The sequence below is a fragment of the Harmonia axyridis genome, chromosome 6, assembly GCF_914767665.1.
Source record: "Harmonia axyridis chromosome 6, icHarAxyr1.1, whole genome shotgun sequence".
NCBI lineage: Eukaryota > Metazoa > Arthropoda > Insecta > Coleoptera > Coccinellidae > Harmonia > Harmonia axyridis.
This window is the reverse complement of record NC_059506.1, coordinates 7055782-7079252: the sequence shown is the minus strand read 5'-3', so window position 1 is coordinate 7079252 and position 23471 is coordinate 7055782. Positions and strand designations below refer to the sequence as shown.

General features: G+C 32.9%; 1 protein-coding gene across 1 annotated transcript; it reads right to left on the bottom strand.

Annotated features, from left to right (window-relative positions):
• Nucleotides 1–9668: 9668 nt before the first annotated feature.
• Nucleotides 9669–12204, bottom strand: LOC123682701 (piggyBac transposable element-derived protein 3-like). The gene is made up of 2 exons (XM_045621461.1): nucleotides 11974–12204; nucleotides 9669–11755 (listed from the first exon to the last, which is right to left on the bottom strand). The coding sequence occupies exons 1-2, from the start codon at nucleotides 11991–11993 to the stop codon at nucleotides 9937–9939; spliced, it is 1839 nt and encodes a 612-aa protein (XP_045477417.1). The 5' UTR covers nucleotides 11994–12204; the 3' UTR covers nucleotides 9669–9936.
• Between the last annotated feature and the right edge of the window lie 11267 nt (nucleotides 12205–23471).

Below are 23471 nucleotides of genomic sequence, written 5' to 3'. Positions count from 1 at the left end.
CAGGATTCCTAGGTATCGTGTATTCAATCTGTATACCTTTTTGATTACAAAATGCTTTGAAGGTTTCTGAACTATATTCACCTCCATTGTCACAACGAATTCTTGAAATTTTTCTATTAAACCTAGAGCTTACTTGAGCTTCATACTCTTTAAATTTTTCAAGAACTTCGGATTTATTTTTCATTAAATAAACTTGTGAAAAATGAGTATAATGGTCAACAAAACTTACATAATACTTCATATTATCTCTCGTTTGGGGTGATATTGGTCCACAGACATCTGATGAGATGACTTCCAGCACTCTCTTTGGCTTCCGTTCATCAGTCATCGATTTGAAATGGGTTCGTGTCTGTTTTGCTTTCAGACAAACTTCACATAGGGATGTTGGTGGATATTTCGAAGAATGTCCCATTCGTCTATGCAGCAAGTCTTGGTCAACAGCAATGTTCAAACAGTCAAATCTAGGATTAAAACAGACTACATATAAGTTTCCTTTTAGATTTCCTTCTAAAACTATTGTATCATTACCTTTCCTGCATATCCTTACCTTTCCATCTTCAAATATTACCTTGAATCCTTCTTTTTCTATTCTTTTTACCGATAACAAGTTATATTCCAAGTCATCACTCTGTAGTACATCTTTCAGATTAAAATTTCTTCCATTCTTGTCAGTTACATGTAGGTTTCCACTTCTTGTAACATTTACAACAGATCCTTTCTTGGCAACATTTATTTGACAACTAACAGGTTTAATATTTGACAAATAAACTTTAGTTTGTTTATTTACTAAGTGGTTTGTTGCTCCTGAATCGATTATGAACATCAAAGTTTCATCTGTAACTGTTCTATCATTTTTGTTTGCAATGAACGATATTTCTTCATCTCTGGAGTCTTCACCGTTTGCAACATTTGCACTGCTTCTGCATTCATTCCTTTTGTGTCCATGTTTTCCACATTTATAGCATTTGAAGTTGAACTTTGGTTTTTCTTGTCCTCGAATTTGTCTATTTCCTCGTTTTTGAAAATTTCCTCTGTTACCATTTCCTCTGTACTTGCTAGTGAAAGCAACTGATTCTTTCTGTTGATCACCATTATTTCCTTGTCTGATTTCCTCCTGTAGCAACTTGTTTTTGACAAATTGTACGGTTACATCCTTTGGATTTGTACTGAACATCAAATCAATTGAAGTCGTTAATGCTTGGTAATTTTCAGGCATGGCTGCTAGAAGTTGACATATTATTTCCGGTTCTTCTAAATTTCCTCCACTTGCCTTCAAATCACTTACTATTTTGTCGAATTCCAAAAAGAAATCAGAGAGGTTACCTTCCTTGTATTTCATATTCCTGAGTTTTCTTTGTAGGTCCACCTGCATCGAGAGTCCTCTTCGAGTATATGTGTACTTCAAAGTTTCAAACATGTCTTTAGCTGTCTTCTTATCTTTTACCATTTCCAGCACGTCGTCTGCTAACCACTGTACCATAATGTTCCTTGCTTTCGCATCATCTTTCTTGAACTGTTGCAGTTGTTGTTCTCCTGTTGGTGCATTTTGTTCCAATACATTTAATGCATTATGCTGTTCCAGGAAAATCTTCAGACGGAATTCCCAGTTCGAGAAGTTTGTGCCATTAAAGGGTTTTAGGTTTGCTAGCTGTGAGTTTAACGTCGCCATTTCAACGTGTTCCAAGTTTTAATTCTAACTTGTTCTTTATTATACGCTTTTGACACTCAATAACTGTACTGGGCACATAACCTGTAGAGTTTGCAATTCTGGAAGCTCAGTTATGGTGCAAAAGAATAAAGATGGTTTTGATTTTAAGAAGTTTTATTTTCAGCTAAGAGATTCCGATAAACTTAACAGTCTGACATTCACACTTCTCTCTATCAAGTGTCAACTTAGGTTAGAATCCGTGTACTGTGTCAATGATCACAGAATAGGAATAATTAAGCCAGATTCACACAATTGTTATATCAACAGGAACCTCTTCTGTAAATTATCTTCAGCCTTCTGAACACCAATTCTTATCAGGAAGCTATAGTATTCCAATCCTCATCCAACGAAGTTGATGTGATAATGCCAGGTATTACGCAGGTATTCTTTCGGATTCAGGAACCAAAGTGATCTTACATACGTACTATCCCAAATTCTGTACCTCAAGAAGGTTTCTGTTGTTCCAATTCCTCGGGAGGTTTTCTTTGTTCCAATCCCACGGGAGGTGCGAGAATCCCGACACAATTCTCGCCGATAAATCAGATTCCGAGTCTCAAATTAAATTTATAATGACTGAAATCTAAATCTTAGGTACGTATTCTTGCTGAAGTCTCAATAATCATTGAAAATCTTTCAGAAGTTTCTCTCTAGATCCGAGCATCTGCGTTCCGACCGATGGTACACGATATGATACGATTAATTGACAAATTACCGCGTCTTCAAAAATTCCAGTAGCGTAACATGGAATGAAGCGTGCAAAATCGTTGCACATTACTAGTTTGATTTAGGGAAAGGGACAAACAACTTTCGATATTTTCTGACATTATCGAAATTTATCGAAATATGTAAGAGTAAAAATATCGATATATCGATATATCGCTGTAATATCAAACTGAACTATTATCAGCTGATATTGACAGTCAAGTCGGTTTGATTATATCTGACGTTCTAAACCATGGATAAGCTAGTTCTAGATAAGATAAGTTCATCTATGTTCTAAACGTTTCAGTGCTATGACGTCAAATTGCCCTGATTGGCGTTCGCAGCCACGTGCTAGTCGATAAGAATCAACACCGTTTAAATCAATTCTATTAAATTGAATTCGAGAAATAAGATAACGAAAAATCTATTTTAATATTTTAAAAACGGCCTTTAATGTGGAAAACTCAAATTCATTTGATGTTATTATACAGGGTGTTTCATTGGGAAACAGAAATACTTCACAGGTGCATAGGTGGCACCAAGGCGGTTCTGGAGATACCCCATTTACTGGGTCCTACTGTCTTCGTAGCCGAGATACAGGGTGTTTTATTACTTTTGCCCGTTTCTTTCTGAGGCCATATCAAATAAACCACCCGGTATATTTTCTTCATATTTGGCAAATATGTTCCTAATTGAGAGCCCAAACGTATCATGCAATAACCGCCTTGAAAATCCAGGTCCGGGTTAACAGAAAATTATGAATCGTTTGCATCCTCGGAACAACACCCTGTACATTAGAATTTTGAAAATCTGTTTTAATATTCGGAAACACTCTAAAAACTAAACTGAGACGTGCACTTCAAATTTTCGCGCAGACAGTTTTACTGCACAAATTTTCAACGTAAAAGTGAAGTTTTTAAGAACTTGGATACCTGAAAGTAGTTTGAAGTGACTTTTAACAATGAATTATCAAAAATATTGAATCCATAATTATTTCAAGATTACTTTGTAATTCATTTTTACATTAGTTTTCTTTTTTAGGAATCTTTCAAGGAAATATAAAAGAAAGCAGTTAGCTGTAATTAAAAGGGTTATCCACAACATTTTCACTATTTTCATAGTGAATTTTAACAATTTCAGTGCGTTGTTGAATCGTGTATCGTTCCATTTCAAGCAGTTGCGTAGTTTATACTCGTCCAATGTAAAAACATGACACCTTCAAACGTTTGAAGGTGTCATATTTTGACATCTATCGCTATTTGGGTAGCTATTACGTAATAGATGCCCAGATAGCGTGCTATTCAAAATGAAACATTTTATTGAAAATTACAAAATTAGGTATGGATGACTCCATATTGATAGCATTGATATTGAAACTCAAATAGAAATACAGAGTGTTATGCATTTTTCGAAAATGAAATATCTTTTCTCTATTTCAGTATCGTATTGAGTTCATTACAGTTCTAAAAACAGTGCTGTAATGAACTCATTACAGCATATAAGTTATATTTTTCATTTTGTGGTTGTTTAGTCAGACTTTCAATCCAATCAAAATTCAACATACGTCAATTGTCAATATAATATAATTTGGATTCAGTGAAATGATTTGCGACATTTTTTGCATTTCTCTTAATTGTGTTGATGTTAAATCGATTTCGTCAGACATAATTCACGAATTTAAAGCGTAAATATAAATTAGTTAAAAATTCCAATCGAATTCGGGAAGTTACAATTGAAAGATTCAATAATCATTCAACTTACTATTCAGGAATAATTGAAACATGTTTTTGTAGTTTATTGTAATTTTATAAATATTAAAATTACTGAAAATTAAAAAATTATATTGAAACTGACGAGATACAATTTGAATTCAAATTACTCATTCCAACCTTTCGAAAGGGGTACTTACATTTCATTTCATTTAATAGTAGAAACTGGTACTTATTTATATAAATATAATTTCAAGAATGGAAAAATATAAAAATTGAATATAAGGCTCTACATTCGTGTAAACGCACGTTCTGATGTTGATGGTATACAATTAGATACATAGATAGTTTTTGCTAGCAGTCAATTTTTGGGGAACTTGTTTTGATTATTTTTCTACCATTCTAGTGGATTTGAATTTTTGTATATTGGATAATCTTCATCGTAAATATCTATTTCATTTTTACAATACGTATTATTTTTAACGTTTCAACTAAATGAATCTAATGACGTCTTTTAATATGTTAGATATTTGGAATATCGCGAAATAATTTTATTGTGTGCCATTCAGCTTTTTATTCAATACTGATAAATGAAATTATCTACATCGTACATATAGGATGAGGAACATGTGTTGGATAAGGCGTTCCATAGACTAATAATTAATAATAAATTTTAAATATATAACATAATAGATTGCAAAATTTTTTTCATTTGAAACTTTGCTTTTCTGTTCCGTATGCATTGACATTTCTGGACATTTCGCTATTTCAGTGCTCAAATATGGTTTGATCCTGAATTGCAAACCGACTAATCTTTCTATTCTTTTGAATCTGGGCTCTAAAAATGTACACACATCAATTAGGGTAACATCCTCCCCTCCCCTACCAAACTGAATAAGAAAAACAAAGTTTGTTGAATCTTTCGTAGAATTGAACTTCTTGAAGGATTCATTGTTCTCAGAATCCGTTTGATCCTTCTTCTCTTTGTCAATAAAATTTTGTGATAATGATTGAAATATCGGCATGATCTTTGAAAGTATTGGTAGAGATGCCATAAATAATAAATTGGTGATGACCTGAGACAGCTTCAGAGATTGCAAAAGGCGAGAAAAAAGTTGATTAATTTTCTTGTAAATCGTTAAAATTTAATTAACTAATGGTAGAAACCTATCACATATTTGGTTCGTGATCTGAATTACAAGTTTCCTTAAACATTAACTAAAAATAAGAAACCTAACGAACCTATATTACAAATTTGATCTTAATATCTTAAAAGCTGAACGAGCTATGAAAAAAAAATTGAAAAAATCTTGAAAGTTCAAAGCTCGGTAAAGAGCGTTTGACCTGAAAATTACGACCCTGAAATCTTGATACCTACTGAATTTTTAATCACCTCTTATAATGGGTTTATACCTGTAATGAGCCTAAGTAGCGCCCCATCAACGAAAGTTTTACTACTTCTATTCAACCAAAGGATCAATAATTTTATCTTTTCTTGTCATACAAACAATTGTTGGATTCTCCAAACGACCATTTCATTATAAAAATATGTCAATTTTTTCGGTATAACCAGGCTACCTCCATTATTCCAAGAATAACTAAAGTTTCAATGTTCAGAATTAGTTGTTCGTTGAATAGATCTGTCAAATACTTGTGCATATTTATTGCTAAAGATTAAGTCTGTCATCCAGTCCTGTCATCGTTGTCATCAATGAATAATCACTGAATAATCAATGAACACTCATTGAATATTCGTTGAATATTCAACTAATAGTTGAATATTCGCTGAATATTCAACTAATAGTTGAATATTCATGACTTCTCATGAACAAAAAAAAATGGACATGTGATCTCCTTGCAACAACAAAATGGGGACTCACTCTTCAAAATATACAGGTATCAAGTATCATTTAGTTTTTGTCTTTTTTACAATATCAAGAGGATTGACCAAAATTCTCTGGTTTAATTCCAATTCCAACAGAATAAACTCTTTCTCCACTACAACAATCATAAACTTTATCGACAGTGTCATACATCTGACATAATTGACAATTCACAGAATATCAAACAATGACATGACATCTGACATATGCAACGGTAACGTTCCGAATAACAATAGAAAAAACGAATAATATTATATCAGACTCTCGAAAATGGGGTGATAGCTGAGGTGGGATTCCACTTGTGTATTAAGGCATTTATTAATACATAATTTTAAATTTTTTGTTTATCACACCGATGTACAATCAGAATTACAATTTGACAACATCGTGAAATGGTCATATCAATGCTGAAATGAATCATTGAAAATTTCATTCGTTTGTTCATCATGAATTCAGTTTTAAATTATTAATGAGACTAAGGTTTACATAACCATTGTCCTCAAACTATATCAAATATTATTGTTAATCATTGAAAATAATGATCGTGTTCAATAAGTTTCCATCCAATTACAAAAGTTCAGCAATACAAAAATTCGAATTAACTACCTTTTCAGAATTTTGATCAAGTTCATGTTTTGTATTGCTACCAAATATGTATATTGATATTTGAGTATTCTTTTTTTTTTTTTGTAGAATAATATATAATTAACTTATGAAGTATATGCATAAGTTTTATATTCCTTATATACAATAAGGATAAATGATATTAATAATAAATAATATTATCAGCTGAAGCAAAATATTGAAAAAAAAAATTAAAAAATTAGTTTACTAGGTAGTCATGATTACTAATGAAATAAATGATTCTTCTGCCTACTACGTTCTGTATGTTATTTGGGATATGCTTGCTTTTGTGATATTTTGAATGTTTCGTAATTTGAAAATGATGAGCTCCCTTTGAAAACTTTCTTTTCCATATAAGTTTTACGGGTAAATAATTGAAGGGCAAAACTTAGTGACGCACAGTAAGTTCTCAGAATTCATTCGAGTTAAATTAACTAAAAATTTATCTGGTGGGGGGGGGTCTGGCTTAGAAGTGGGGAGGAAATTCTGTATTTATCGATATAGGTACCTAAAACCTGACTTAAACGTCATTTTAGTGTAGACATCCAAAGAGGCAAGACGACAAATAGTTTCATTACTGAGATGAATTTCAAAAGTAATGTCGAATATAAATATGTGTCGCTAAGTTGTATCAATTTTGTTCTATTGTATGAAGGAACTGTGAGTTAATAGTGTAGATCTGTGATTTTGTGAATGAGTATGAAACATGGGGGTGAGTACTTTTAAGTTTTTCCATTAGCCTACGAATTATTAGAAATATGATGCTGAAAATCATCTTTGAAATATGAAAAGGTACTCATTTTCAGTTTTTCATATAAAGGTTTTCATAAAAAAAAAAATTTAAAATAGCGACGGCTCTGAATTCACAACTTCTTATATCGGGTCCTTTTATTATGTTTTTCTTCCGACTAATTGCTATCTGCAGAACGAGGCTATAAATTCAGTTGATAGCAAACATTTTTGGCCGTTATGGATTGAATATTTTAGAATAACAGAGTTCTGTTTGTTCGTTCATAATTTCAAAACTATTTCTGTTCAATAATTTATTAATTCCAATGGATACTAAATAGTTTAGTATGCTGTCTTTTGATTCTACAAGTATTATTTTCATATTATCAATTGTAGGGAAAGGATGATTATAAACAATGTGTTTCAAAGGTGGAGAGTTGCTTATTTTTGGTGAAATCTATTCGATGGTTTTTAATCTAGTTTTGAATGAACGTCCTGTTTGTCCTATATATTTCATATTGCAACTCATAAACTCCTGACTTGCTTGTATTTGGGGTCGAGTCTTTTGCATTCAACAACAACGATGAAATTTTATTTATTGGTTTGAAGGCAATATTTAATTTTAATTTGGAAAGGCTATTTCACTTATATCGCCGAAGTACGAGAGAAAATAGTTATTTATACAACAAGTGCAAAAAGTGAATGTTTATTCACGTCGAGTGCAATAAACAATTTTTGCACGAGTTGCATACAACATTTTTTCTACGTTCAAGCAAAAAATGATTTATTGAGGTGCGGCACTAGGTGTAGGAAAATGAAAAGCGCAACTTGAATACTTTATTATTAATATCGATTTGCATTGAAAGAGGAACTAATACGTTACGAACAATTTAACTCAAACTTTATTTTTACCCTCAATGTTGAAAGTGAATGAACAATTGGTGCAATTTTCCATATAAATATTTCGTAGTGAAGTACTTTTTAAATCCACTTCTTGATTTGTTACTACTGTGAACGTACTAGTACCTGGTAACTGTACATCGTTATTTCCTTCAGGCTGAAATAAGTACTTGTTTGTCATGATGACAGCACGTTGAAGTAGAATGACAGATGAGTGCAATAAAGAATATCTTTCTCCACTAAATATAGTTCAATAAAGTTTTGCTTTTTGCATGAATGTAGAAAAATGATTTTCTTGTGCTCTTCAGAGTTTATGATGAATATATTTAACTTACGGCTTGAAATTTTTTGTTTAACTAAATTTTCTATAAATGTATGTTTGAAACTATTTTTTGCAGCTATTGTTTTATAGTTTCTATTTCAATTTCGCCTTTTATTTTGGGTAGTGGTGAGGTTGAAGCTATGAATCATTGATCGGAATGTCGACATTTTTTTTGGAATATGGATGGTTTGAATCTAGTGGAATGCATATATCGGTAGATGTGGGTTTTCTGAACACGTTAATCTAGCATCATTCCCCGATTTTGAAGCGTACCCTTTGAAGTATTTGTTCAGAAAACAATATCTGTACAAAGCAATTCTTCCTTAGAAAATGAACAAAAATCTTTGCGTTCCGATTAGGATATTAATAATATTTATCTAAACACAAAAATATCATTATGCAAGGATGATTTTTATTTTAATCAACAGGAACATGAACCACAACATTTCACGCATTAATTACTTACCATTTTGTAGTCGATGGTGCACCTCTAAAGTTTCAGTAACCTCAAAAGTTAAATTATTGAACTTATATGTTAGAATTTCTATTTTAGCTATATGACACATTTAAATTTCGTCCCAAAACAATTGTGACTTTTCACCTACTCAGCACGTTACCAAAAAGTAACGTAAAATAAATTCTCGGCAGCTGATTTTAAATATTTAATGGTTTTGTATGTACCGTCATGTTTGTTATATTCATTTATCTTGTTGAGATTTTGTTACCGTGCTCTATCAACATGCCAAGAGCAGAAAAGTTTGTTTGAAACTGAACCCATTACTTCATTCCAGGCATTAAAATGAACACAAATACCAGGAAGGTTATGATGAAAAACTTCATTGAAATAACAGGAAAACGTTAATTTTTTTGAAGATTATTTCATTTTTCGTTTCCTTAGGAGTACCAATTTCATGATCATCCTCATTTATTCATCATCATATTCTTTATCAATTTTATCTAAGTATTATATCATCTAGTTATCCCATTACAATAATATTCATCATTGGCGTGTTAATATTCTTGTTGACCTCTAATAATAGTTTTCCCCTTTGTTGTGGCATATTCTAATAATGATTAAGATTGAAATTTTAATATTAACCCATTAAAGCCCATAATTCCCCCGTGAAGATTTTCAACTGAAACTTTGTCTGATGAGTTATTTAGACTCAAAAAGTGATATTGTGTTATAAAAATAATGATCGAACATGCAGGAGAGTTACTATGAAGCGGCAACTTAAGTTGCCACTGGGATAATTCATGAAGAAATTTTCCAAAGTACAATAAAACTAGCATATCAATCGTATACATCTATTGTGATTCAACCGTATAATATTTCCTATGAAATTACATAAAATATTATTATTTTACATCATGAAAAATTTTGAAACACTCATCAGGATGAACAGGAACTTCACACTTCTTGCATACAAAAATTGTACGCCTGCCACATACTTTACAACGGCGATACTTGGATTCACCTTTTTCGATGAAATGATCTGTTCGATCTTTTCTTATTTCTTCGAGAGCTGGTGTGAACTCTAGAGATGATCGAACTCCTGCTACCATTGGAGGACTGCCGTAAGACTTCAGAATGAAAATAGCACACTGACGTCTGAAATCCAATAGAGGAATATCATGCCCAAGGCGACGATACAGTAACCAACCTTGTGTGCTGCATACATCCACAGTCCAAGAGAAATAAGGCCACCACCATTTTTTCGACCTGATTCTGTTTCGGTAGGAAGCCAAAAATTGATCAGAAAGATCTACTCCACCCATGTTACTATTGTAACGAGCAATAGGACCTGGTACTTTGACAGAAATGACCTTCTTTTCAATTCTGGAGTATCGGTTTGACTTTGACATAGGATGTACATTATCACAATTAGTAAGTACAGTAACAACATTGTTGTCATTCCAACGGACTGCTAAAATATCTCCTGAAGAACTGGTGGATGTTTCACCTCTGGGTTTATTTTTCCACGTTTTTTTATCTGGAAGTTTCATTGAAACACTACAGCGATTCTCACGCAGAGTACCAGTTCCACCAAGTCCTCTAGAACTAAGCTCTTCCAACAACCCAACCGATGTAAAAAGATTGTCAAAGTAGAGTCGAATACCCTTTGACAATTTCATGTGGTCTACAAGTCCAATTACTACGTCACCTCCTTGACCGAGTCCAGTTTCTGGAAGACGAGTTGAACTTCCACAATAGGGTTCAACATGATGGATGTATCCAGATGGATCCGCGGCAACCCATAACTTGAACCCAAATCTGATAGGTTTTCCGCGAATAAACTGTTTGCACCCATGCCTTCCGTAATAAGGAATCATACTCTCGTCGATACTAATAGTGGGCCCAGGACTGATTTGTTTGAAAGAGTTGTTGAGGTGATCAAAAATAGGTCGGACCTTGTACATTTTATCACTTCCATCATTGTTTTCATTGTTGGCAAGGTGAATAAAACTTATCAGTTCATCGAATCGGTTTCGACGGATGGCATCGGAAACTAAGTGCGAATGAACATCTGGATCTTGTTTCCAGTAGAGTCTTCTATATGGAAGAGGGTGGTAACCTGACATCAACATAATTCCGACAAATGTAATCATTTCTTCAGCAGTGGCATTCAGGTTGTGAACGAGTTTCTGCATAGCATAACGATTAGTTTCGGTTACGATATGACTCAATAAATCTTCCGAGAAGTAAGCCCTAAAAGCCTCAATAGGGCTTTTTACCGTTTCTTTCAGAAGATCTTCTGCTACCGGTCGGTATTCGCATTCAAGTTCAGGAATACTTGAAGATAACCCATTCATTTTCGGCTTCCAAGTACGTTCTGTGGGACGCTTACGTTTGGTGCTTCTTACTCTTGTCTGCGAAGAAGTCGTCGGTCTAGGTTCTTCTGAATGGTTCTCATCTTGGACGACTGGATTGCCGTGATCATCATCGATTTCTGGATTCTGCATTTCCACCTGAGAGCGTAATATACGGGCAGGAAGGTGGTCAAAATCTCCAACTACCTCTTCATCCGATAAATCAGAGTCCTTATCTGTATCTGCACCAGGAAGTTCATCAGGTGGACATATGGCTATATTGGTGGCTGATATGTCCTCATCGTTCTCGATAAGGTCAATTAATTCATGAAGAAGTAATCCAGTGCCTGATCTTCCACGAGTATACCTGTCGAAATCATTCAGTAAGAAATGTAAATATTGCAGAAACCGTTGTCACGTGTTCCCGTTGGCCACTTTAGTTGCCATCAAACTTTGCCCGTATGGCAAAAGCAAAATATTGCATGAAAATATTACTGTGAAGAAGAAATATACTGCTGAATTCATATTGAATAAAACTGGTACAAAAATACAAATGTGCATGCATTATTGAAATAGAATACTTACAATCTCTCATCGACGGCCATTATGGTGAATGAAAAAGTTCAAGAGCTCTGAATAAATCGTTATACACTAACTCACTGTTTGACAATATCTGACTGACGTTTGTGCTATTCGAGACAGGACATATCACATGACCGGAATTTACCAATGGAACTTCAATATCTATGCGCGTGCGCATAGAATGTAGTCGAATGCGCCGTGGCAACTTAAGTTGCCACGGGGCTGTAATGGGTTAAATGCATATTTCACTTGTGTCCGACCTTTCTTTCCATGTTTCACAAAAAAGTTTTCTCTCCATATTGTCCATTCAGGACTCATCGTCAATCTAATTAACCTACTGCTATCAAGACAAGACAAGAAGAGTTTATTTACACGTTTTTCATACAAGATATTTTTCACAATAGTTTTCAGTTAATTATATATAATTGCTAGTTCCTGCAAATAATTTTTGCTTAACTACAGTTTTCATAACATAAAGGACATAAAGTTTATAAAATTTTTTTGTACAAGGATGATGTGATTCAGTTTAGGATATATTTGTTTTCATGCAGGAAAATAAAAATAAAAAACCTGCTCAAGGAAATTGAAAGAAACTATGTACAAAATATACAAAGTTCATATAGACTTCATATGCTTATCATTGAGATTTTTGTTATTGTTTCGGATTCGGGTAATTTTCCTCGTAGAATCGCTCACATAATTCAGTTTTTCATAAAATTTTAATGATGTCTTATCAACATATTCTCTTATGGTAGGAATTTGTGCCAATTCGTGGAATTCAGTGATGCGTGTGTATCTGTTTTTATTAAGTATCAATCTGAGTATTTTATTTTGGAATAATTGAAGGGGCTTTAATGGTGTCAGTTTCAGGTGACACCATGCAGGGGCGGCGTATGTTATGATAGGTCTTATTAGTGATGTGTAAATGAGTTTTTTATATTCCCTGTTTAGTTTACTTTTTCTGCACATTAAAGGGTAGAATAAGGTATTCTTTGCGTAGGTTCGACCTAGGGTTTGATCTATGTGGTGATGAAAGTTTAGTCTAGAATCGAGCTCTACACCTAAGTATTTAACTGAATTTTTTGGGATGATGGTTTTGTTGTTTATTTTCAGATGTGGACATATTTTATTGTTCTTGGTTTTCCTGTTGAAAATAATTTGTTCGGTTTTACTTTCATTCAATTCAATTCAAATATGTTTATTATACTGTTATGAAATACATTATAAGTTTAGGGATATGAACTTATTTATAAATACATGGGGGGCTATAAAAGCTTCTACTTAATACAAGTATATACATTTAATTTATAGTTATAGAAATGAATGTAATCTTAAAGTAATTGGGGATGAGGGAGATTTTTGTTTGGTATCGTTTATTTATTCTCATATATTTTCATTGGGATTTATTCAGGAAAATTGAAAATAAAAACCTGATTTAAATAATTTGGGGTAGGAAATGGGGAGGTACGGTACTTTCATTCAAACTGATTTTCCAGGTTTCATAATATTTTTTCAAAACGTTTGTGTGATATTGTAATAATTTATTCGCGGTAACCTACTGCTATAACAATCCAAGCACTGTTTTTCTAGAATATGTTCAAGAATCTCAATTTTCACTTCATCCTGTAGAATTTGGAATCTTTTATATTCACTCCCGAACTCACTAATCCACTAGTAAGTATTTGATGTTTGATTTGAATACAATATTATTATGCCTATAAAAACAATTACATAGTTCAGATAAACTTAACTGACGAACATACCTGACAACAAAGAAACAATTTGATTTAAAAATTCAAATTGTCAGTTACTCTGCTTTGTCTGTAATCACTTTTTCTCAGAATTTACTAAGTAGGTACAGGTAGTTAAGATATCGGCAAAATGCGTTTGCCAAGAAGAAGGCCAATGCTGAAGTTAGTAATTTGCATCAAGATTCTTTTTCTAGGAAGGTTTTCGTTTATTCCGGAAACCGTTCGACAGTATTTTGCTTAGTTTAGGTATTTCTATCATTGTTGTAACTAAAATTTTCAACTTCTTGGATTATTTCCTGTTGCTCTATTGTATTGCTGTCATTCATGTTAAATACTTTCTCGAAATTTTTTGCCAATAAATTTGCTTTTTCTATTTCCGTTGTATATTCTCTATTGTCTTCAATTAACGTTTTCATTCTGCTGTTTGGTTTTTTAAGAGACTTTACTATTTTTTATAGTGAATTTGCTGCTGTTTCAAGGTTTTTCAATTTTTTCTGCCAACAATCAATTCATATTCCGAAAGTTCAAATTTAATTTTTATATTTAGTTCGTCATTTCAGGTTTATCTTGTCTATTATAATATTTTTATCATTGTTTACGATACCAATTTCTTAGCTCAACTCAAGAACTAATTCAGTACTTAGGTAAAATCTTTCCAACAGTAATTACATTTGGGTTCTCAGCAACAAAACATTCAAAATAAGAATAATTCAAATTCAGTGCACCAAGTTATTATGATGAAATGAATAATTCTCCTCTGTTATCTCTGTAATTAGTGATAAGCTTGCTCTTGTGATATTTCAAAAGTCTCATAATTTGAAAATGATGAGGTTCATCCAAAAATAACAGATGATTTTACGGGTATATAATCGAAAGGAAAACTCAATGAGGCATACCAAGTTCTTAGTAATTGAACTAGAAATAATTTATGGCGAAGGGTCTGGTTAGAACTACAAATTACTTTATGGTGGGGGGTGGTTGGTTGTAGGAGTAGGGATGAAATTGTGTATTTATTTATATGCCTCAAACCTGAAATTTCAGTCATTTTAGTGTAGTCATTCGAAGAGTCAAGACCGTATTAATTTTGTTAACGGGATTTTACATGAATGTCAAAGGAAATGTCCTTATGTAGGCACAATTTTATTTTATGCTTATGTGGATATGAAAGCCTTGAATTTGTGTGGAGGAACTATGAGTTGATAGTTTAGATTTGTGATTAAGTGAATTAGTGTATTTATCAAAATCAAGTTGTACGAGTATGTGGGTGAGTACTTTTAAGTTTTTCATTTTGAAAATATCACGGAAATGGCTTATCGACCTTATGCTACGGATTATTCGGGTTATGATGCTGATAATTATCATCAAAATATGAAAGGTACCCATTATTGATTTTTCACATGGAAGTTTGATAAAAAATTTTCAGAAAATAAGTTGTTTTTTGCTACTTCAAACGAACCCTGTTATTTCCATGTAGTTACGCCGCTGCCTTTCGGGCATTTTAAGCAGGCGCAAGGTTTATAGATTTTGACAGGTTGTCTCGTAACTTTCAACCAATGCGTCAACCATTCGTGACGTCACCCAGTTTCCACATTCAAATAAATAACATTAGATTGCGATGAAATTGTTGGTTTTCACGGATTTTCTTATAAGTTTAATCGCGTACATTATTTGTAGCATATCCTAAATAGTCTTTAATATCTTCAATCATAAAATAGCTACGATAAAAATACTAATAAATATGTTAATACACAACATTTTATCCAAATTCGAAATTCCTTTTTATTATTAAACCGGTTGCAGAGTAAGTCCCAAGCAATACAATAATTATCTGATGAAAATTCAAGCGACTCTATAATTTCGGATGCGGCACTACTCAAACTAGCCCGCAAATAATGATACTTTTCAATATTACTCATCAATTGACTTGAATGAACGAGAGAATAAAAAATATCTTTGAAACTCAACCATCCTTCATATGTACCATTAAACTTAGGCAAGTCTATAACTGGCAATTGTACCCTTGACTTTGCCTCAGATTTGATATCATGATTGAGAACATTTCTCTTATTCAACATCAAATTAATTTTATTTCGACACCAACACATATTGTCAGAAAATTCCTCTCTTTGACTTATTTCACTATCAAATTGATCGTCTTCACAAGACATTTCAATTTGTGACTGAACTTGATCAAAGGATTCATCAATTGACGATAAATCATCTTTAAACATTCTAATTAAATCAAAATCTCCTTCACTCAAAGAAGATGAATCACTTTCAAATTTCACAATGAGGGGTTCTAATTTCTTTGCAACTATTGTGAACTTTGCTTTTACTATAGCACGTTTTCTAACAAGCATTTTATCCATAATGAATGATACGAATATACCTACTGAATAAAGATAACTGATAAATATACTAACTATATAAGTGAATAAATTTGTTGACTCAAATAGTATTGGTAGGTAAAACAAAGAATACTTAACAAATGGGTTCCTTTGGCTCTTTCTCACACGAAAACAGTATTCTTCTGGAGACTTCAACTCGAAAGATGGACTTTTCCTCTGGCACTTTCTCGGTTTCCACTGATGTCTTCTTCAAAACAGGAACAGAAAGGTCACCAGTCTTTCGATGTTTTACACACTAACCAGAATGCGGTACACGTAGTAACTTGGAATTAAACGATTCGAACCTTTTATAGAAATATGAGGTTCGAAGGACCATGGAAATATCAGGCTCCGAAGGACCATGTAAATATCAGGCTCCGAAGGACCATGGAAATACGTAGCATAGTATAAAGAAGGATAGTAAGACAGTCCTAATGTTAAAGCGATTTGAAGCGATTTCGAGAGCCATCTGGTGTTCACGTTGTAATACTGCAATAAAATGGTCTGTAAAGTGGCGACCTCCAAAAAAAATGCAGTTATTTTAAGGAACTAATACTTTTCTGCCGGTACAAGAAGATAGGAATGAAGTTTTCTATATTTTCGTATATCTACAGAACTGTAATCAACTCGAACAGACGTTATTGTAGACTTAACAATATGAAAGAAGACCGAGACAGTGGCGTGTATAGTCCATGTTATTGATTTCTTGATAAATAACGCTGTTGCTTTGTGTTCAGAATTTTTGTACAATGGCTGTAGCGAATGGTCATTTCGAAATGTTCCTTCCAAGGTGAATTTCATTGATTTCATAAAGAGTTGACTATTTTTTCAATAAGGTTATTGTGCATTTCTGAAGAAAGATCCAATTTTCAGTGGGTTTTGCCATAGTATGGTTTTGCTTGCACAATAACCATTAATAATAATTTGTAGAATAAACAGACATTATGTCTCAGCTAAATTTTTCAATTTAAAATAATTCAGCTATTGGGGAATAAATAATAAAATAGTCTTTTCAAAATTCGTAGGTATTTATTATTTCGATAGAATACAGTTTGCAGGTATGGTAGGTAGTTAAATGAATGTTTATTCATGAAAAGAAAGTTTGACTAACTCACCCTTCGGGCTCGAGGGTTAATTTCTTCGAATAAATAAACATGTATAACTCACGTAATGTATACAAAATTTTACCCCATTTGATGGGGATTCAAATGAACAGTTTCCAGAAATAACTATGAAATGAGATGAAAGGTACCGCTCCAATTGGTGATTGCTACGACACTGGGTATTGGATTGTTAGCAATTGTCATAAAAAATATGATAGTCTTGGAGGAATTCAGTGGTGAATTAACTTTATTTTTAAATTACTGAATGGATTAACGTCATTTTACCCTTGTTGCTGTGGATTGAATGATGTCGTTTTATGCGTCGAAATGGTATAAAAAATGAAATAATCCTTGAACAATCTATATTCTCACATGTTTCCTATGCATTACTCTGTGTGGCTAAATGGATACTTATTATTTCATTGATCTTCACTACGAAAACTTTTTGAAACTCTCGAAAAATACCTCAGCCAGGTTGTTGAGCCGTGTTTATGCAGCTAACTTGCTAAGTTGAAAACAACCTACTTTGTGGAGCTAAATAATTTATTTGATACTCGGAATATTTTCATCTGAACTTTGCAATCCTATGTATATAAAGCGATACCAATCTAATAATTCTGCCGATTTTCATTCAACAATAATGAATTAGGTCGCAATCATTGAATAGGGGTTCCGGAAGGCTGATTCATAAGCAGATCAAAGATTACATCTCTTTAATCTTTGAACCAGATGTTGGCGATAATATTTATGTAGCTATTTTTCAGAACAAATTGATTCAGCTTTTCTCTCATTTCTTCTGCATCCTTCACGAATGATGATGCAACACTAAAATTATTTTTCTGCTGCATATTCTGCGAGTTAATTTGTTGGGTCAAGAAATGTTTAGATCATTCCGAACGTGAAAATTGGTCATTTTGGTTTTTCAATTATGCTGAAGAATTGTCAACTTCACATTATTTGTTGATTGCCTGGTTTTCATTTGGCTGGAAATATATTTGCAGTATTTAAATATTTGTGTTCGTAATAATAACTCCAAAATATATTGTCTATGTTTCTCGCATATCATATTTGTTGCGAACCATTCCGGTAAATGGGTCTTTATATTTTTCACAAGTTTCCTTTTCAAATTTGACATTAATTTATGATTCAAATGTTTTCCTATATCTCTACTGAAACAATCTAGAGCCCTTCTTGTGAATTCTCGTAATAACGATGTTGGAGTTCTCAAACCGGTTTCATACTTCAAATCATAATTTTTGAAAAAAATTAAAATCTCTCCTTCATTATCGAAATCCTTATCAGCTTCCAAACTGGTTTTACAGTCTTCACATTCGAAACGATCCAAACATTTTTTTACCAAATAACCGGCAAAATATATAACAGAACATTTTTCTAATGTTGCACTATCATTCAATTGGACCACAGAACCATCAGACGAACTGCTGGATGAATCCGTATCTGAAGATGAGGGGGATTCTTCGACCACATTCAATAAAGCAAGGGCTTCATTGCCATCTGTTAGTAAAAAATTATCGTCATCATCTGGTTGTCCACCAGCATTGGCACTTCTAGGTGTCCTCATAAAATTTGTGACAATACTGATTTTGAAAGACGATCTAAAAGTTCGCACAGTAGGATTTCTGTTATATCCTCCTCTCTGACGATATACAGAAAATTGATTTTCAAGTGGATCTTGAATCAGCCTTCCTGTAAACAAGAATTTGTAACCTTCATTTTTCTCATTAGTTGCAAATTGCTTTACCGCATTTATGGTTAAGAGAAAACCGTCGTAACAATCAGGTCTGGTTAATTTGTCCTTTTTCCCAACTTTATACAGATTTTCCAAGACCTCGTAACCTTCATTTATGGCTGCTAAAACCTCAGGATTGGTATCGCTCAATACACGATTGCAAGGTTTTGTGGAATGCAAACGTGTGCTATTCAAAGCATCGAATAAATTATCCATAGTTTTCACAAAGTGAGCAGTATTTTCAGCCGTAGGTGAGACAAGTTCACCTGTCCTGGAAGATGTCATAAGGGCAGCATAAACACTATGGCTCAACAACTGGGTTGCTAACTTAACGTTCATTTTTTGAAATGAGTTAGGGTTGAGATGTTTATCTGTGAGTTTCAACAAGGCTTTTCCGGTTGAGCTTTTTTTATCAATATCATACACTTGTTTTATATCTGAGAAGCAAATATATTTTTCATTCAATATCAAATTAGTGTTAATGAAATTATTTCTTACTGACTTAATGAGATGAGGGACATCAAAAAATGCGAAATATTTTCTTTCATTTAAATGGAAGTATGGTTTCGTTTTTTCAACTCCCAATTGTTTAAACATTTTTTTGTTTGTACTTGACAAATCGCAAACTATGCCTATCGTGTCTAGTTTTGATCCACGAAGTTTTTCCAAAGCCTTCTTAATGATGAGCAATAAGGATTCACATGACACCCCATCATCCGATACAAAAAATGCAATAGGAATTTTCCATGTGCTGTATATTCCCCTTATCATCAATACAAGAGCCTGGCTTGCAGGAGAAGATTTTCTACCGAATTCTCCCAGATCTTCAAAACCTTCTATCATGTCCGTGTGTTTATTATAATCTATATTCCTCTTTATGCTCATTTCATCGAACATGAGAATACATTTTTTTTCACGAGGCATCATGGAATCTGCCTTCAATGACAATTGTAAAAAAATTTTTTTATTGAACCCAGGTTTGCAATTGAAATTATTTATCCATGATTTCAGAGTTGAAATCCCTGGTAAATTAATTCCTTTTTGCCGTAAATATCTATAAGTTTTAGGGCCCCTATAAAAGAGGGATAAGGCATCCCGTTTCTCGCTTGCTTGCCATGGTGATTTCGCCCTATGACGTACCTGCATATTTATTAAAGATTTTGCGAAACCGGTTATAGATGCTTCTCCAAATGTTTTTGTATGATGTTCAGCATTCATAATTTTCTTTTTAGCATTTCTCAATTGCACCTTCGTGTTATTGAGTTTTTTCCTGCTGTTCTCCAATTCAAGTCTCAGCCGTTTGTTCTCCTCTTCCAATAAACGATTTTTCTTTTCACTTCCAATTGACTTCGTTGGAAGATTATAAAGATCTCTGAGCCAATTTTCATCCTCCTGTTCATGAAGAGAACCATCTGAAGAAATTAGATCAATCTCCATGTGATAATTTCGGCCACTTGAATTCTTTTTTGACGGGCCCGGATATGTTTTTGTAACCGGGACAACATTCATGTGCGCTATTGGATTATCCGAATTTTCCGTATCTGACTCACTTCCTGAGCTTTCATCGCTGATATAGCGGAATGGCTCAGCATTTAGCGGCAATTTGGTCGATTGGGTGAATATTTCATTGAAATGTTTGCTACATATCAGCTTTCTTTTCAATGAATTTGGGCTCAAATCAGCCAAAACAGCATTACCTGAAACCGCAAAATTATTATATTATTAAATACGGACATGAGTAGTTTCAACTTTTGTAAAAACTGTTGTGTCATAGTTCTGAATTATATAATTTATTGGTATACAGGTAGTCTGTAAAAAGATGGAATTCGTAATAATTGAGGCCTATATTGTTGTTGTCCCATTTTCATATCTATATTATCATTATTATAAAATGCGAAGGACTTTAGGACCTGATTCCTCGATGAAAATTACTTTGGGAACTTAATATGATTATTTTTCGAAATCGCCCACCTTTCCAAGGTGGAGCTCCTAAAAGTGCACTGAGTAACGAACTCTACATATTGTGAAGTACTATGTGGATGCATGTTCTTCGCATAACTCTTTTAATCATTTAACTTCATATTAGGGGTTGACAATAATAAAACTGGCTGATTTTTTTGCAATATTTTTTCTGTGTGAGAAAAGTATCGACTGTATCGAAATTTGGAAGGAGACAAATTTTCTGCAGGATGGAATGAGGAATTGAAAATGGCAAATTTTTTGAATATCTTTCTCACAGAAAGAAAATATATCGGGAATTTCTAAAATAATAAATATTTCGAGAAAGTACATGCGTGAATCGAAATATAGAGGACCAAATCGAGAAGAAAAAGGAGGACAAATCAAGTGAAAACATAAACTGTAAAGTTTTTCTGGCGGACAATCCAAAATTAGATTTTTTATTAATTATTGATTCTGATAAAAAAAAATTGAATAAAAATTCAACATCAAATTGAATTAAACAATTTAAATAGAACAGGAATCATAACAATATATACCATATAGTATACATATACACATTGATGTGTTTCAAAAAAAATAATAATATATACCACGGCTGTATTTTGAAAGAGTGGATTATTTCGAAAAAAAAATTATATGAAGGAATCAACTCCCAAATACCTTCGCATTTATTCACAGACACTCTGTATACTCTTCCGTCTTCCCCGGAAAAAAATAAATTCAGAAAGATAGATAACTCACCTGAGTTTATAATCCAAGTTTTACATCTAGCAGCGTCCCTCACCGGAAATTGGTACATCTTAATTGAAGGATCTGATCTCTTACTTAGTCCACAGTTGTAATAAACACACTTATTACCTGCCATTTCTGAAATATTGAGAACATATATGGTACGGTATGAAATTATCATCAGTAAAAGCATATAGTAGTATATAAGTATAGCATAGTATATTATATACTATGATAAAAGTATGGATTTTCCTATACAGATTATCGCACTGCACTGGTGTTATATGGATATGCTAATTTTAAATTGTTTATGCAGGGCTAATAATCTGAAGGTACTAGAAATCATATATCTATTAATTCAGTATTTCAAGTTGGAATCAATTATATATTGTCGAAAATCAAATGAAGTGCACTCACCTTCAAATAAAATACGTTCTTGTCCAGAATTTTCCAATGAAGACTGAAATGAAGTCGAACGGAACTCACAAAAATACACTTCAACACAATATGCAAAGTGAAACACACAAATGAAAGAATACTTCAGTCGGCAGCAAATTTATATTTAAGCACAAAATTCGAAGAATGCGATGTTATTATCTTGAACAGGTACTTGGAATTCAACCCCTTTTTTCATTTTACCAAGAGCTAATTAAGGTCATTAAAACTAACTTAAAGAAGGGTTGAATTCTTGGTAACTATCAAAAACTGAAATATTTACAATTGAAACTTACACCATGATTATTTACGATATCCAAGAGCTAATTAAGGTCATTAAAATAAACTTAAAGAAGGGTTGAATTCCTGGAAACTATCAAAAACTGAAATATTTACAATAGAAACTTTCACCATGATTATTTACGATATCCAAGAGCTAATTAAGGTCATTAAAACAAATTTAAAGAAGGGTTGAATTCCTGGAAACTATCAAAAACTGAAATATATTTTTTTTACTTCTGGAGGGCGTATGAAAATGAAACCTATACCAGATTTTAAGTTAGATCTTCAGGAACACAACTGTGAAAACCGCATAAAATTCTGTGCTGTAGTTTCTGCGTGATGCGCAAACGAATTTACATACAGACAAAAAGACAGACAGACAGACAAAAAATTTAAAAATGGTTGTTCTGCCTTCTAATACTCATATAAGATCTCCCAGCATTGGTTTTCTTCAAATATCTCTCATGTACAGACGTCGGACCCCTTACAATTTTATTATATATCAAGATTTGATTTATTATTTGTCTGTTCGAATCACATTTTATTATCGAAGGGAAAATGTCCGGAATTGCATAATCAAATTGCTTCTTTTACGTAAAATACATGTGCATGTATTAGGAATTAGTACCCTGACGACCGAGCTTTGCCCGGTGTTCTCATTTGGAAAGGCTATCATAAATAGTTATCAAATAAGTTTTTTTTTTAATGATGTTTTTCAAAACACCATCCTAATACCAAATTTCATCCAAATCATTATGGGCGTTTTGGATATACGCAAAATGTATGAAATTGTGCCATATTATATATTATGTTTATGTAAATATAACGAAAACTCAGCATACCAATCGGTTTTATTTATTTATTTTCCTTATAACAACATGAAAGTCAAATGTACATGTAAGTTACAAATGTATGGAAATATTTCATTTTTCATAAAATTTCCAAAGAGCCCACACATGACATATATTTACATTTGAAAGTTTGGTAGTTTGCAGCCAAAGGGTTGTAGGAAAAATAGTATATTATTCAACGAGCGGTAATGTAGGTCATAACTCACGCAGATGATGTTTGCAGCACGAGCCGCAGGCGAGTGCTGTAATTC